We start from the raw sequence: 15410 nt of genomic DNA on the forward strand, positions 1-15410 counted from the left end.
TCACACTGACATGGCGTGTGAATCACACTGATGACTTCCTGTTCCAGATCAGCAACTGTCACAGTAAAAGCATGACCACAGTAGACTGGTGGCAGAAGGAGCAGTGAAAGAACTCAGACTAAGCCTCAGCCCTATATATAGACACATAAACATACAGCCACAATTGAAATACTACAAGAAATCCAAATAATTCCATTGAATTTTATTAAACTAAGTCATACTGGGTGGTCTGTCTAAGACAAGTGGTTGTTTTTGAGAGTTGTTTTAACAGTGGCCAAACACACGCAAACAACACAAGGATGATTAATGGATTACAGAGAGGTACTGATCCTATCAATGGTTAACTGGAGTTTACTTAGAATTACCTGGCAGCCAGGTCCCTGCAATCAACAGACTGCAGCGGAGGTACCCTAGCCAGTAATACTTAGCCAGCCCTGACACGCATAGAATGGACAGTCACTCCTCACTATAACCCTATGTTTCTGGAAAAAAGAATAATGCTTGTGCACTCCACCCTGCCAGAACATGATTAAAGATTCACATTATGTTTCACTTCACCACAAAATAAAACAACAGACAGGGGGCACGTAGAAAGGGTAACAACGTTATGCGGGTGTCTGTTAAAGTTAACTGGCACCTATCCATGGCAAACCACGAAGCTATGTGATATAAAGCCAGTAGGACAAAAGGATGATAACCCGTCTTCGTGTGAACCAAATGACAGACTAGCTCCTGATTTAATCACTACCTCTGGAGAAAACGGAAATATCTCCCAACTACTGACAGGAAAGGAGTTCACATTAGCTCCAATAGCTAACCTCCAACTATCACCTTTTAACACACAGGTTTCAATAGCTACAGAGTTACCACAACAACTGCACACACAGACACAGAGTGGACGTAAAGATAGCTGAGAGGAATGACCGTTTCAAGGAGAGTTTGCTTGATGAAATGAAGGGGTGGTTTCTCTGGTGCAGTCCGACCAAAGCCAAGAATAATCGTCCTCAGCAGGCCTCAATTATAGGGTTATTTGTGGCTGAAGTCACTCTACTCAACTACACAGCTTCCAAACTAAAAAAGGCAAATAAAAGTAAAGTAAGCGCAGGTTTATTAAGCTGTGTTAGCCGTGTCTAATGAAAGGCGTTTACAGGCAAAAGCTGAGTTCATTAGTTTGACCATTAGAACATCCAGTCAAAGCACTTCTAGATACTTATTACACAGTAATGCAAATCATTTTCCTAACCTTTGAGGACATCCATTTGCCTGGCTGCTTCCTGATTAGGCTGGTTGTTCAAAGACTTATATAAGAAGATGGATCATCAGTGTGAATATGGCATTGATAGATCAACATAGCATTTAAGTGTGGCACCAGTTCAACCTGGAATCATGTGCAGCCTGCATATGTAAGTTGAGACTGATATTCCAACCAGGAATGCATACTATTACATTTGGATATGTGCATACAAACCCTTACCTCAATCCAATCCAATCTACAACAACTCTGGGAAAGATATTGGATATTGTAGACCTATGTCTTCATTAAAACAGACATATTACACAGTTCGACAAAGAAACCAACTCACTACCACAGGGGGAAACGCTGACTGAAGTGCCAGTGCGGTTCACACGCCCAGCGCTGGACTCTGCTCTGGCACCGTTTAACACAAAGTTGGACATCGTTCTCGAGTACCGTGGCAGACAGTTAGAAGAAGGCAATAGACACAGTACAAGACTGACACCAGCAGTAAACAGAAGGAGATGAATATTCAACAGCTCTCTGATGTCATGCATGTGCTAAAATGTGGCATAGATGATTGAGATCAGATTGGTGAACTTACTTTGGACCCTCAAAGACTATAAAATATAGCCACTACCCACACAGTAGGACATAAGTACAGGCTTAGATGGTATGTAGAGGTGACCTATATGAATCTATGACGCAGATCTTCCAACACAGTGGTTTCTCCAATGTGTTTCAGAGGAGCACTTGACGTATGGTTAAAACAAAATAAGCCTGAACTATGTTTGCGTGTAATACACACAAAGTAAAGTAATACATAAGCCAGTAAAAATCACTACTACAGGACACGGAATGCAGATGCTTCACAACCATCCATCTTGGGGCGGTATAAATACAACAGCCCTAAAACTATCTTTACTTCATCTAACACAATTATAGTACTTACATATGCCTTGCCTTTTGCTGTGTACCCCAAAATTACATAGCTAAGGGAAACAAATCTTAATCTGAGTGCTTGCCAATGTCAACCTCGTATCATTCAAATTACCCTAAGCTTAAGCAAAGGGAACTAAATTCTGAATTTATAGTTTGTCTTTCACAATTTCTCCAACTGTCACTGTGGTTACAGCACCGAGCATTAAGGAAATGTGCTCGCTCTTCAGCACTGGGGTTAATGATTTAGCTTTGAACAAAGACACACAGACAGATGGACATGCACCTGGACACGATCACTTGGCCTAGCTTTAGATAAGACATAATTTGCTGCAAAACGAAAGCAATTATCACGTCTCTAAAGCAATATCCCATAAGACGGTTGAGGCTGAATGATTTCCCGTTAGCAGTGCAGATAAGAAAGTGTACGAGCACGGCAGCAGCAGCAGGTGGTGGTGCAGAGAACCAGGCTGGCCTTGTGTCACCCTCTGGGTAAGAGAAGGTGACAGAACGGGGCCAGAGGACTGTACGTCAATGTGTTTCAAATATTTCCTGTCAAACAGACTAGGTATATTGGCCAGACTGTCACTGGTAGCACAAACTACTAATATTCCATCACATAGGTCAAGGCAACACTATGTGCCTATTAACAACGTTACAGTTTTAAAATATATTTATAACTCACTGAGCAGCACTATTTGAAGGTGGACTTGGAGTCATGAAGATGATCATTTGATAATAATGCAACATTAATAATAATGTTTAGACACATAATAAGCATTCTGTGGGTCAGTCCTTTCACACAATTACATAATTGTTTTCGGGGCCATCACCACAAACTGCTGAGTTAACAGTTAATCCTACACATTTCATCCCCACACTCATCCATCACGCCACTAATGTCCTACCAGATTAATACCCACACACACACTCATGGTGACTGGAATTATGGCTTGGATAATCGCAGATTGCCATCTGCAATCTAGAAGGGATTCTCCTCTTGAGTGTGGTTGATGTGGTAGTGCGTGTACCAGGGCACACTTGCCACATGTGACATATCTGACATCAGGAGTTTATCTCTGCTGGGAGCAGAACCATGGAGGCAGTGCTGACCCGAGACCGATGGTTCAGAGAAACCAAGTGTCATCATTATCTTGTTTCAAACTGTCTAATCTTAGCATGGGTGTATGATTGTAGTCCGCTAGCACCTGCATATCAGCGTTAGCCCATAACAGCTTGACAGCAAAAGCAGTAAGGTACGTCGAATGACACGCTCATCATCATCAAGAAAACAAGGATGAAGGTAAAACTGCCATCGTATAAAAACATGAGAACAATTGATTATTTAGTTTGAGCTTCTTAGAAAAAACAACAAACAAGCTACAGCAAAATGGTCAATATGCCGCTATATCAAACTTGGTTTGTACAAATCCAGCAGCTCACGGCAGACGGGCCAGAGTATCTGTGGCCAAGCTTCTATCCGACAGAGCAAGAACAAACGTGTCATTGTGTGTCTCCAAACACAACAATCTAGTGTTATGAGGAAGGCCTGGTGTAGAGCTGACAGCACTCTCTCTCTCTCTCTCTCTCTCTCTCTCTCTCTCTCTCTCTCTCTCTCTCTCTCTCTCTCTCTCTCTCTCTCAAACTCTTGTTATTTCAACATGCAAAACAGCTGCCTTGCTTAGGCATGTTTTTGATGTGGGAGTTAAGGCATTCATAGTTACATTTCAAACCATCAGGGTAGACATAAGTGTATTGTTCCCTTATGGATGATCGGAAAATTTAAATTTGCTATTACCTACCATGGATTACTCCACTAGACACTCTGAATATAATATACCATGATCAATAATAGGTTGTTCGATATACATATACTTAGTAAGTTGCCTATTCCTTGCTTTTACAAGTTCACGCTGTATTCACATGGGAATTGTTTAGTTGTTAGAAAGGGTTGAAATGGCATTGAAAGGACTACTACCTTAAAATGCCACTGCCGTTTGAAACTGATTTAATAAGACAACTATGTGGAGCTGGTTACAACAGTCACATATTTGGCCTTTATGTCCACAGCCAGCCTTTTGGCATGGCTGGTCGGGATTGTTAAAACCTTATTATGCGCAAGGAAAGTATGGACAGCCATGGGACTCGCTTGAGTGCAGTTGTAAGCTGAAGGCTAACCTACGCTAGCATTAAGTTAGGTTAGCCGCTAGCCTGGTGTTGATACTGTGCTGCTTAGTACGTCGCTAGCTGGTGAAAACACACACTAGATTTGTACTGGTTGTCACTTGGGAAACCGACGTCGAAACCCCGGTACATCGTTCCACAGTGGGTTTGGTGCCTTTGGTGAAGTAACGACATCGATTGATAAGTATAAATCACAGTCCTTACAACGTTAGCTTGCAGGATAGCACGGCAGTTAGCCGACGCTAACAGGCTGGGGGATCCACACTCCCCTCTGCCCCCCACCCCCTTCCATTTAGCATGCTAAACTACGCTATCCAGTTTAGAGTGCTAACGGTACTACTACACTTCACCAAGACACTTCAGGTGTGCCATCGTTAACCGGGTTTGACAGGAGCTGATGCTGCACTCGGATATACATTGCCGTTTATTTTATTAAGTGAACAATGTTACTCACAACTTTTCGTCTCCTCTTCTTCTTCTTTTTCACTCAAGCTAGATAGCGGGACTAGGGCACAGCGAAACGGTTATTTTCATTTTGACCAAACAAGCGTCGATGTTCTGGCCCTCCTCCAGGGAAGGGTTGGCAATGGGTTGGGGAGGTGTGATTTCTTTCCTCCGCCCGGGGTTTGTGGTTGGAGAGCGCCGCTGTCAAACCACCGAACACTCGGACCCCGCCTCCTTTCATACAATTGGCTGTAGTCGTCTGCGAATACGTGCGATGGGATGTTCTGTTCAACAAAACGCGTGACACTCAAATAACCCTTCGGAAAGATGCTCGTCGATTGGGTGATATTTTTGTACTTGGTTTTGTCCATGGCCCGAACAGATAATTATTTTCTATTTACGTCAATTCAAACAGTACAATAATCCAACACTGGACAATGTAACCATCGTTGAAAGTCCACTGCAACGTATTTTGATGTTGTTAACTGTGCTTGCGTTAAACATACTCTCATGTTATGCCAATATATGTATATAACTGCACTGTTGTTAACATATTTTGGTGAGCTATATTCCCTTTGAAAGGAAAAAAAATCATTTACAATAAAGAATAATAACAATTTACAACTGGGTGTAGTTCTAGTCTATGTTGGGTACATTGTCCTTTATCTTTATCTTAATTCCTTTTTAATTTTGTTCTTATATTCCTTGAACACATAAGGGGATAGCTTCTACTTTAAGAACACAATACTCGGGCATCTTATCAATGAGCCATGACTAAATAGACAATGGCCCTCTCTTGTGTCAAATATCAATCAAAAGATATTTACAATAATTATATTTATTGCATATACAATGACAATGTTAAACATGATACATAATGATTTATGACTCTGGATGCATCTGTCTTCTTCCTTCTTCATGGCTGTAAATCAAATTTGGAAATATTAACCCCCAAACACTATAGGTGCCTGTGTGTTTGTGTGTGTGTGTGTGTGTGTGTGTGTGTGTGTGTGTGTGTGTGTGTGTGTGTGTGTGTGTGTGTGTGTGTGTGTGTGTGTGTGTGTGTGTGTGTGTGTGTGTGTGTGTGTGTGTGCATTCTTTTTTCTACGTCATGTGCATTTATAGAACAATGATCAGCAGTCATTAATGTTAATGAAATGCTTGGGTTGTGTGTGCAGTGTGTGTATGTGTCGATGTGTCAGTGTGTTGTGTGTATTTTACATCCAACCTTGGCTGTTTTTTGTCTGTAACGGTAACTGGAGCTTGTTTTTTGCATTCCTCACACACATGGTGGCATTGTCTCTGAGTGAGATGGAATTACCACCACAGTTCCGAACATCAATGTGATCATCAAGCACTCATGTAATAGGCTCAATATCTGCTCTCCTCAAAGCTCACTCAGGATTAGTGTTGCTTTATTTTTCAATTGTTTGGGCATGGCATTGACACTGCCATTGGGGCCATCTATCCTATTAATTCTTGCACTTACACTTTCGATAAATCATCAACTATGGCATGCATGTCAGTAAATACGGGGCATTTCTACTCTAATTTATTAGTTTTTCTTATGAACTACACAATACTTCTGCGAATCAAACCCCAAACCCTGGAGGTGTGTGCTCAACCAATTCAGCTATGCAATGCCTTTGTTGGAAAAAGCACCAAGAGGTAAGATAATAAGATAAATAGGACATATTTTATATTTTACCATACCTTTGTTACTTTTTTGGAATAATTATCACTTCTGTTTTGTTTCTACTTAGGGGAATGTTATATTTCAATACAAAATTATTTGATGAAGTGTTACAATGGTTATACTACTAATGAAGGACTTGGACTTTACCGTTGGGACCTGACCCAGTAGGAGTCTAGGATGCCTTCCCTTGGCGAAGCCCAGTATTCCAGCCACAGATGAGAATAAAGGGTTTGGAGTCATTGCTCAGATTACTTCCTCGCATTCAAACTATTTAAACACATTGAGTAACCTTGACATTCAATTAGTAATATCTGGACAAGGATTTATGATACAAAGTAGGATTTTTATTTTCGCAATTATGACCTTACTGTGGGCATGAATGTTTTTTGCTCCATTGCAAAGAAGAGATGATATGCCTAATCCCTCTCATTTGAAGGTTTTGTTTTCCCACAGTGTTGTTTCAAGATGCATGAAGAAATACAGGGACAGGTGAATATCTGGGCACACCTCTCCAAACGCGTTTATTAAGAGGAAGCAGTTATTAGGTTAAATTAAGACAAATTGTCTTTTATAAATAGATACATAGTGCGTATACAATTGTATATCTTGTAGCAGACATTCGTATAGACAAGATTAATCCAAAATTCCTACTTTCCCGCTGTTCCTTATGAGACCTTAAAAGTCTGTGGACGAACACATCATGTCATGATACAATTATAGGGACGTTATGATTGCAACTAAATGTCTTTAAGCAAAGAAATCTCTGCTGTTACATATTCTAACCAATAGGTGTCATTAAGTGGACGAGCGCACTGATTCACTTTTAGGTATAGTAAATAAAATAGAGAAGGAAGGTATGATATGAAGGAAAGTAACATCAAACTTATAGAATTTGATGTTCATGTAATATATATAGTTTCTAAACTATTATGCCCTAGCTAGATAGGATATTATGGGACGCTCTCTTGTTATAGCTGGATTTGGTGTTATACAAGTTCCTTTCCAAAAATGTCCTCAATATTATTTTGAAATTCCTATCTATTCTAAGTATTCTGGAATATAAAGTTGACGACAATCTACGTGGACAACAACTAAGAAGGCTGCAGATGGCTTTAAAAGGTATTACTCACTGGCTACTGGGACCCTAAAAAACAACAACACTAAAGCAACTGAGGTAGAGAGGGTCTTCGGTTTTGCTTGTTGGCTGGATGAATGTAGAGGCCAGATTGTGAAGAGGTACTGGCCAAAACATGGGGGCCAAACACCCCCACTTGCCTCCTGGCTGGCATTTCAAATCAACCCAAAACAGTGGCTTCAAACGGTAAGGTCATTGTGACTAAGTTGGCCAATGACATTGTGTCGTGGGCTGGTGTTTCTGCTTACACGAGGAAACGCTGCTTTCTGACGGATCCATACAAGTTCACTCACCAATGAATGGTTGCAGTGGGACAGCCTGTTTGGGTATGCCGACCTGTCAGATTACTTCATGGGAGGGCTGCTTTTCTTTGTCTACCACCTATTTAAAGGACATGTCTGCCAGCCAATCAGAGAACAGCGAGGGAGGATCCAGAAGACTGTTTTTCCATTCTAAATCAACGAGGGGCGTGGTTAAGACTGATTTGTCCCGCCCAGTGGCCGGTCTGCGGACTTCCCACAGACAGTTGTATGTTTCATAAAAATGCACTCTGATGCGGCAAGTAAGTAGTAACGTTACAGCGTCTTTTGATATATATATTTTTGCACGCAATGGGGGTACAGCGTTTATCCCATGCAGCTTGCCAGCTGTTTTGCGTTCCCATGTATTTTGTGTTTCTGTGCAAGCGGATAACGGACGGATTCTGTGCTGTCCTCTTGCTATTTGCAGTGTTATTCTGGGGCCGACAACAAAGAAGAATAGTGTGATTTGAGGTTGCTTCATCGTGCAAGCGGATAGTTTATCATTCCGAAGTACATGTTTCATGTAGCATTTGCAATGTTCAGTTGAACATAGCTTGCGTTAAATTTGTCAATATCTGCGGCCACGATCGATGCAGTCGTTTGATTAATGATACTGTATGCGTCAGAGGGAACTTATTAACTACCTAATGCCATTGGATATCAGTCGATTCCCCAGCAAGCTGCGGAAAATAGGCGATAATGAAAATTGTGACGCAGTTTTGTATAACATCTTTAAATGTCTGCTGCAGCATTAGTGCTTCTTTCCACGCCACTTTGCATCACTTGCCACTAAAGGTCGTTGCAAAACATACATGTTAAGCAGTGCACAATGTTGCATTTTTCTGAAACACTGCACAATGCATTCAATCAGTAAAGGTGAGTGTTAGTGGGGAGCGGGGTTGTGAATGAAAAATTATTTTTGTCAGACTTGGGGCTTGTAGTTTTTATTCTTCAGCCGTCGCTTCGTTTCTACGGCCTCTTTTCAAGGAAATGAACTACAACGCCCATAGCCCCAACTCTCCAGATACTTTGTAAACTCTTTGCAAGTTGAGCGTCCGCACTGCTATTTTAGGTGTGCAGCTAGCGCTATGAAGTCAGCGATGTCTTTTTTTGTCTTCTGTTGAGCCGTAAGAATCAACGCTGCTATTATGGTTTGCCGATGTTTGATCACATATGATTAAACGCCACAATAATATAAGGCTATTAGGTAGCTTGTCTGTGGAAAAAACTGGCTTGGCGTATATTGCGAAGAGAGCGGACATATCTTCTCAAAATGTGACTGTTATATTTATATACACATTGAACACTTTTTATCTGCACATTTAACACAATGTACCTGTTGTACATTGTGGTGGTTGACGGAAAGGTCTTTCCTTCTTGATACATCGGGTTAGATAGCTCTAACTAGAGATAGACGTATGTATAGCTGTATAGCTTCCCTGTAGCTGAGTTTGCCAAATACCAATGGATGTCATGGACTTGCGACGGCGTTGTTGATTTTGTTTTGTTTCCTTTTAGATTTTCAGCTGAACACCCATTTGTCTACACTGGCCAGCATCCATAAGATCTACCACACCCTACACAAGCTGGTAAACATTGTGTGTGTGTGTGTGTGTGTGTGTGTGTGTGTGTGTGTGTGTGTGTGTGTGTGTGTGGCCATGCATACATAACATAGGATAAATATGTGTGTATAACACTTTCTTTAGAACCTGACTGAGGACATTGGACAGGAAAGCCACAAATCAGGTAATAAGCTTATCATTGTGCGCATACCCCCATGCCATTACTCTTCTATTACATGTATCATGGTTATCTGAACATGCTACATGGCTTTACCTTTTCCATGGCATGTAGTATGGTAAGCTGCCCATGCTACATGTCTTTACCGTTTCCATGAAATGTATCATGGCTAGCTGAGCATGCTACACATATGGTTAACTGAACATGCTTTACTCTACGACCCTCTTCCCCTAGTGTGTTGTCACCGCGCCATGCCTCCCAGGAAGAAAAGAAGACCATCTTCTGGTGAGGACATGTCTGCTAAGAAGAGTCGACAGGACAGGTAGGACCCGCGGCGCAGAACCTACCAATACCTCACCTGCTACACCCCATCTCAAACTGTTACCTACATACTGTAACATGATTGTGGGTATACCCAAACACAACCATGCCTACCCAACTACTTATAGCTCACATATTACCTCTTATAAACCAGCTTACACCCCATATCGTATCTTACACACACTACCCTCTACACCCAATCTACACCTCCACTTAAAGCATACATCCATTACCTTGGCAACAACCAGACCCATAGCAATGGGTCTTACAGTCCACTGTCTTAATTTGCCTAATAAGTAGTGACTGATTCAAATTATCATAAGCCCTTGGTGGTTGAGGAAATGACGAATATGTACTCTGTTATGCACAGTGTTTTCAGGAAACAGGAGTCCACCCAGATCCGTGAGGAGGAGCTGTTCTCCAGCAAGAGGTGTCTAGAATGGTTCTATGAATACGCAGGTACAGCCTTTACATCGTACATGTCTTACCACAGTATGCAAGTATGTGTGCTTATTACATGTGGTAAACTGAATGGTTAACATAGGATTTCTTTGATCCATGCAAAGAAAACATATCTTGTTTCGATCTACTCCCATGTTTCATTCCACTCCCAGCAGAAAGGCACGGGTTTGATCCCTTTGTGTCTGTAGCCCAACCGTTCTACTTAAGCTTTCGTTACTTAGTTGGGACGCACCTTGTCTTACGATTTTAATTTTTTACCCTGAATTTGATAAATTATGTCTTCTTGAATCAAACCTGTAGGCTTCCTTGAGCAAGATGCCCCCTTATCCCAACCTTATTCTTAAAGACTGTGTCCGAGCTCAATGCAAATAGCTTTGGTGAAAAGATAACTAACTAACTAAATGTTAATAATGGTGCTATACTGGTTGATTGTTGAACAGGCTGTGATGACGTTGTGGGCCCAGAGGGTATGGAGAAGTTCTGCGAGGACATCGGAGTGGAACCAGAGAATGTAAGTACCATCCTGCTGATTGCTAGATTTCAATGATAGTCTAATATACCATGACTTTAAAGGGCCCCCAAATGAACCACCAGGTGTGAGGTTATTAAGCCATTTCAAGGTCTATCTCTTTGTGACATAACAAGTGGGAGTGTCTACTCTGAGGTATGATGGACAAATCAATGCAGTCTACCAAGTAGTTTCACATTGTGACGTCCCCAATAGATAGATTCTAAGATGGCTTGTATTGGCCTAACACGACACCTGGTGGTAAAATAGGGGCGCTTTACGTATGGTGTAGGTGTACTAGGGTTCTACTATTTAAGCTGAAATACCTGTTCCTACCTAGCTGTGCGGTATAGGTTTCAAATAGTCATTGCCCCTTTTATTTTTTCATCCTAAATTTTCATATATCTCCTCCTGTCCTTTAGAAATCACCCAACTGTGCTGGTTTTCCAGGTGGTGATGTTGGTTTTGGCATGGAGGCTGGATGCTCAGAGCATGGGGTACTTCACCCTCCAGGAGTGGCTGAAAGGAATGAGCTCACTGCAGTAAGTCCTTCTCCTTTGAGACTGTCCCAATGGGGCTATGTCTCTTTGCTACGTGGCCACAACCTATGCCTGGTTCTCTTCTTTCCTCTGCCTCTGTCAGGTGTGACTCCACAGAGAGCCTAAGGAACTCTCTAGACCACCTGAGGTCTGTGTTGAACGACACCACCAGCTTTAAGCTCATCTACAGATACGCCTTCGACTTTGCACGGGTGAGTCCAGGAGATCCTGTCCTACACGTGATGCTGTATTTCATACGGATCTAATTGATGAAAATACTTTTTTTTTATAAAATGATAAATTAATTTATCTGGTTTAATTCTATATAATCTTTCACTTCTGATCCTATTAAGCCCAGTCAATCATCAGTCAGTGAGTTTAATCACTTTCAGTGTAATCATGCAGATGTTGAGCTCAGGATATTTCCAGCCTGTTTTGGGTTGAAAAATTGCCTCATATACTTTTCTTAGACAAAAGCTATGGTGGAATACTTTATTAACCAGATAAACTTGAACAATGTGATTCAAGCCATGAACCTAAATAACACAGCAGTAATAGGTCTTTGCTAAACAACACCTCTGTGGTCTCTGGCTTAATATGTTTAAACACATAGCGGTACATTGGATTTTTTTTGGTTCCTATTGACTTTCCAAGTTAGAGATTATCATGTTCACAGCCTGTTTTTGTTGACACAACCTGCCTTGGCTGCGATTGGTGTGAAGCGTCATCCGTTCAGGAAAACCTCTCAGCCATTCTCACTATGAGATAAGCATGCACATGTGTTTGGGTTTGCCATTATGCAGCAAGGTTGTGATGCGAATGTGTAGTGTTATGTAGGAGCTAGGGATGCGTCAATTGGTTAAATGTGACGTGTATGTAAGAGCTAGGGGTGCTGTGATTGTAAGTTACACTGAATTGTTGCTCAGTTGACGTAACTGTCTTCATTAAAAGCTAATTCCAATATATCTACAAAACAAACCTCAAAATAATTCCAGATATACGTAGCCTACTGATCTATGACTAATAGGTGTTTGGGTTTTAAGATGCATTATTTTTTTCTATTATAGGAAAAAGATCAGAGAAGTTTGGACTTGAACACAGCCAAGTGCATGCTGGGACTTCTCCTGGGGAAGACGTGGCCCCTGTTCCCTGTGTTTAATCAGTTTCTAGAGGTAAGGGCCTTGAAACATATTCAAGTCCCCCCATAAGCATGGTGCCAGGCATGTGTCATTGCACCTCAGTACACGTAGGTTTTAATGGATGTCATATTATACCTCGTATATATATTGGTTCTCATTGGTGTCATATTATACCGCAGATCAGCATGGGCTGACACAATCCACCTCCATTCAATTTATGTGTAAACCGCCAACGTTGTCTTACTGCATCAAACCAAATCATCTTATGTTTTTCTCTCTGTCTCTCTTTCACCAGCAATCAAAGTACAAAGTCATCAACAAAGACCAATGGTGCAATGTGCTGGAGTTTAGCAGAACAATCAACTTGGACCTCAGTAACTATGACGAAGACGGTGCCTGTGAGTGTCAATGCGCAAACACACACACAGACACACACAGACACACACACACACACACACACACACACACACACACACACACACACACACACACACACACACACACACACACACACACACACACACACACACACATGGGGGCTAGCACCTCTGACCCTCCCTCTCTGGCCCCTTGTTTTGTTCAGGGCCTGTGATGCTGGATGAGTTTGTGGAGTGGTACAAGGAGCGACAGATCTCATAGCTGCAGTGCAGAGCCAACCATCCAAGACTTAAGACAAAAGGTGATAGTGACAACGACGACTATGGAGAAAAAAAACGAAAAACCATAAACAACAACAACCAATGAGTAAAACAATACAAACTTTGTCAAAGGTGTATATGTGAGCACTGTTGTGGGCTGGGGGGGATTGGGAGATTGGGGTGGTCTCCGAGCAATGAGTACGGAACGGGTATTGTTTTTTTAAGGGGACGGGGAATGGGTTGAATCAGAGTGTTAAATCTGGGGGGTTTTGACCCCCCCTTCCCCCGTGGGGATCAAGGCTGTGATTTGTGAAATAATGATCCTCGCCACCAGTGTTGCATTGTGGGTGAAGGCATGGCTAAGAACCCCCAGCGGCATTGGTCGCCCTCACTGTGACATCATAGTTGCATCTGTGTATGTGCGTGGAGAACAGGGTGTTTGGAATGGTGATGATGTAGGCAGAGAGGATGATAGGTCTCCTCGATGGGAAACTAACGGAAGCACCGTTCACGTTGTCTTAAATAGGGGCTCTTTGAACTTTGCCTCATTAGAATATTCTGCATTAAATCCTGTGCTTGTTTTTTTTATTTTTTTTGCCAATTTCGATTGTGTCTCTGAGGTGGAAATTGACTATTTCCAACAAGCACATGGCGTCAAAGAAGTTAATATTTTACGATCATTTTGTGCCAGTAGTTATTGAGCCCAGGCTCTGGTTTGCTTATGACTTTCTAATGACTCAGCGCAGGCAAACCAGACCACTCCCCCTCACCACCACACCGACCCCTCCACCCTCACTAAATCAGTCATCAATGCTGCTTATTAACTTAGATTAATGCACAGCGGTCAGCCACTGAGACGTGGAACGCTAGCTATCGGTTCTTTGGCCATGTTGTTAATGTATCCATGCTGTGTTGGATAGGAGTCTTTGTGCCTCAATACACTTAACTGTCTCTCTCACTCACACACACACACACACACAAACACACACACACACACACACACACACACACAGGTCAGGGATTGCTTCAGGACGACCATGGACTGTTGGGGCCCGTGTACGTTTTTGGGACGAAGTGAATATGGACGTCCATTACGTCTTCCTAGGTGACATCTGGTCGTCCTCCTGGGCCCACGAAGCTTCAGGTCCGATATTAACTTGTAGCGTGGCCGACACGGACAGTGTTAGTAGATCCACAGCGGAGGGCTCCAGAACCCTCCCAGGACGCCTTGGAGGTGGGTTTGGGTTCTCTTGCGTAGGAAAGGTAAGGTAGGTCTGTTGGATCATTGCTTTGTATTATATCACAGCGGTCCTAATCTCAAACCCGAGGTTGACAACGATTCAGGGGGGGAGGGGGGGCAAATGTATGGAGGCTACGCTGTTATTTTTGCCTAGTATAACGTTCTCGTATAAATTCTAGTCTTTGGCTGTGGTGTAACGCGTTGTCACAGGTTTTGATATTTGCATGCACGCTCTTGTCAGCCTTCTGTGAATGGATGAGGTCCCCTTTTTGTAAGAAAACGTTTTGTACAGGAATTAGTGAGAACTTTTTGTGCTTTTAATTTGGTATTCAAGAGTCCGAAGACTTTCTCTGAGACCCCTGATATGGTGTCCGTTAAGACCCGGAACGGACCTTTTATCCTCAGTGGAACTGTAGTTCCCTCCTTCATTCGGCCCCCTGTGGCATATCAGTGCACATTCTGTAGAGGTCTATGACGCAACCTCCAGTTTACAGCGTCACTTTTTACCCAATGGGAGGTTACAAGCTGCATTGGAATGTTGAACTTCATTGGTACCTTTCATAAATGGACATAAAGATTTGTCAGCGTTGAAGGTACAAAAAAAAAAGAAACTCAAAGGTTGTATCAACTTCCTATGCTTCAAATCTCCATTTGTTGACCGATGCCAGACTCTGGTCTATTCTGGCCATCGCTGCTTGGATGTCTGGCTTTCAGAACAGGCAGTCCAGTCGCTGGTCTCTGGTCCGTAGCCTTGGTTTCCGAAATATTGATGGAAAGCAAAATGTGCGGAAAGCAAAGATGTGTGTAGCATCCAAAGATCTTACTTGAAATGCCTTCTTATCACCACTAGTTGGTAGTATTTCAGCAAACCTCGACCTATGAAAGTGAC

The 15410-nt window shown here is 42.2% G+C and overlaps 2 protein-coding genes across 4 annotated transcripts in view; one reads left to right on the forward strand and one right to left on the reverse strand.

Moving 5' to 3' along the window:
- The window catches only part of fryl (furry homolog, like), a 72336-nt gene extending 67355 nt beyond the window's left edge, over nt 1-4981 (reverse strand). The window contains exon 1 of the mRNA XM_030372359.1: nt 4812-4981. The gene's annotated coding sequence lies outside the window, so the exon portion shown is untranslated. The remainder of the gene's footprint in view (nt 1-4811) is intronic.
- A 3134-nt stretch (nt 4982-8115) lies between these two features.
- On the forward strand, nt 8116-15128 carry dcun1d4 (DCN1, defective in cullin neddylation 1, domain containing 4 (S. cerevisiae)). 3 transcript variants are annotated; one of them, XM_030372381.1, is made up of 11 exons: nt 8116-8194; nt 9453-9523; nt 9641-9680; nt 9909-9996; nt 10366-10454; nt 10898-10968; nt 11416-11507; nt 11608-11716; nt 12572-12676; nt 12939-13041; nt 13227-15128. In XM_030372381.1, the coding sequence occupies exons 1-11, from the start codon at nt 8176-8178 to the stop codon at nt 13280-13282; spliced, it is 843 nt and encodes a 280-aa protein (XP_030228241.1). In that variant the 5' UTR covers nt 8116-8175; the 3' UTR covers nt 13283-15128. The 3 variants fall into 3 exon arrangements, with proteins under 3 accessions (XP_030228241.1, XP_030228244.1, XP_030228243.1); XM_030372384.1 differs by lacking the exon at nt 8116-8194 and adding an exon at nt 8943-9061; XM_030372383.1 differs by lacking the exon at nt 8116-8194 and adding an exon at nt 8979-9209.
- The last annotated feature ends 282 nt before the right edge of the window (nt 15129-15410 follow it).

The sequence above is a fragment of the Gadus morhua genome, chromosome 12 (genome assembly GCF_902167405.1).
Source record: "Gadus morhua chromosome 12, gadMor3.0, whole genome shotgun sequence".
Classification (NCBI taxonomy): domain Eukaryota; kingdom Metazoa; phylum Chordata; class Actinopteri; order Gadiformes; family Gadidae; genus Gadus; species Gadus morhua.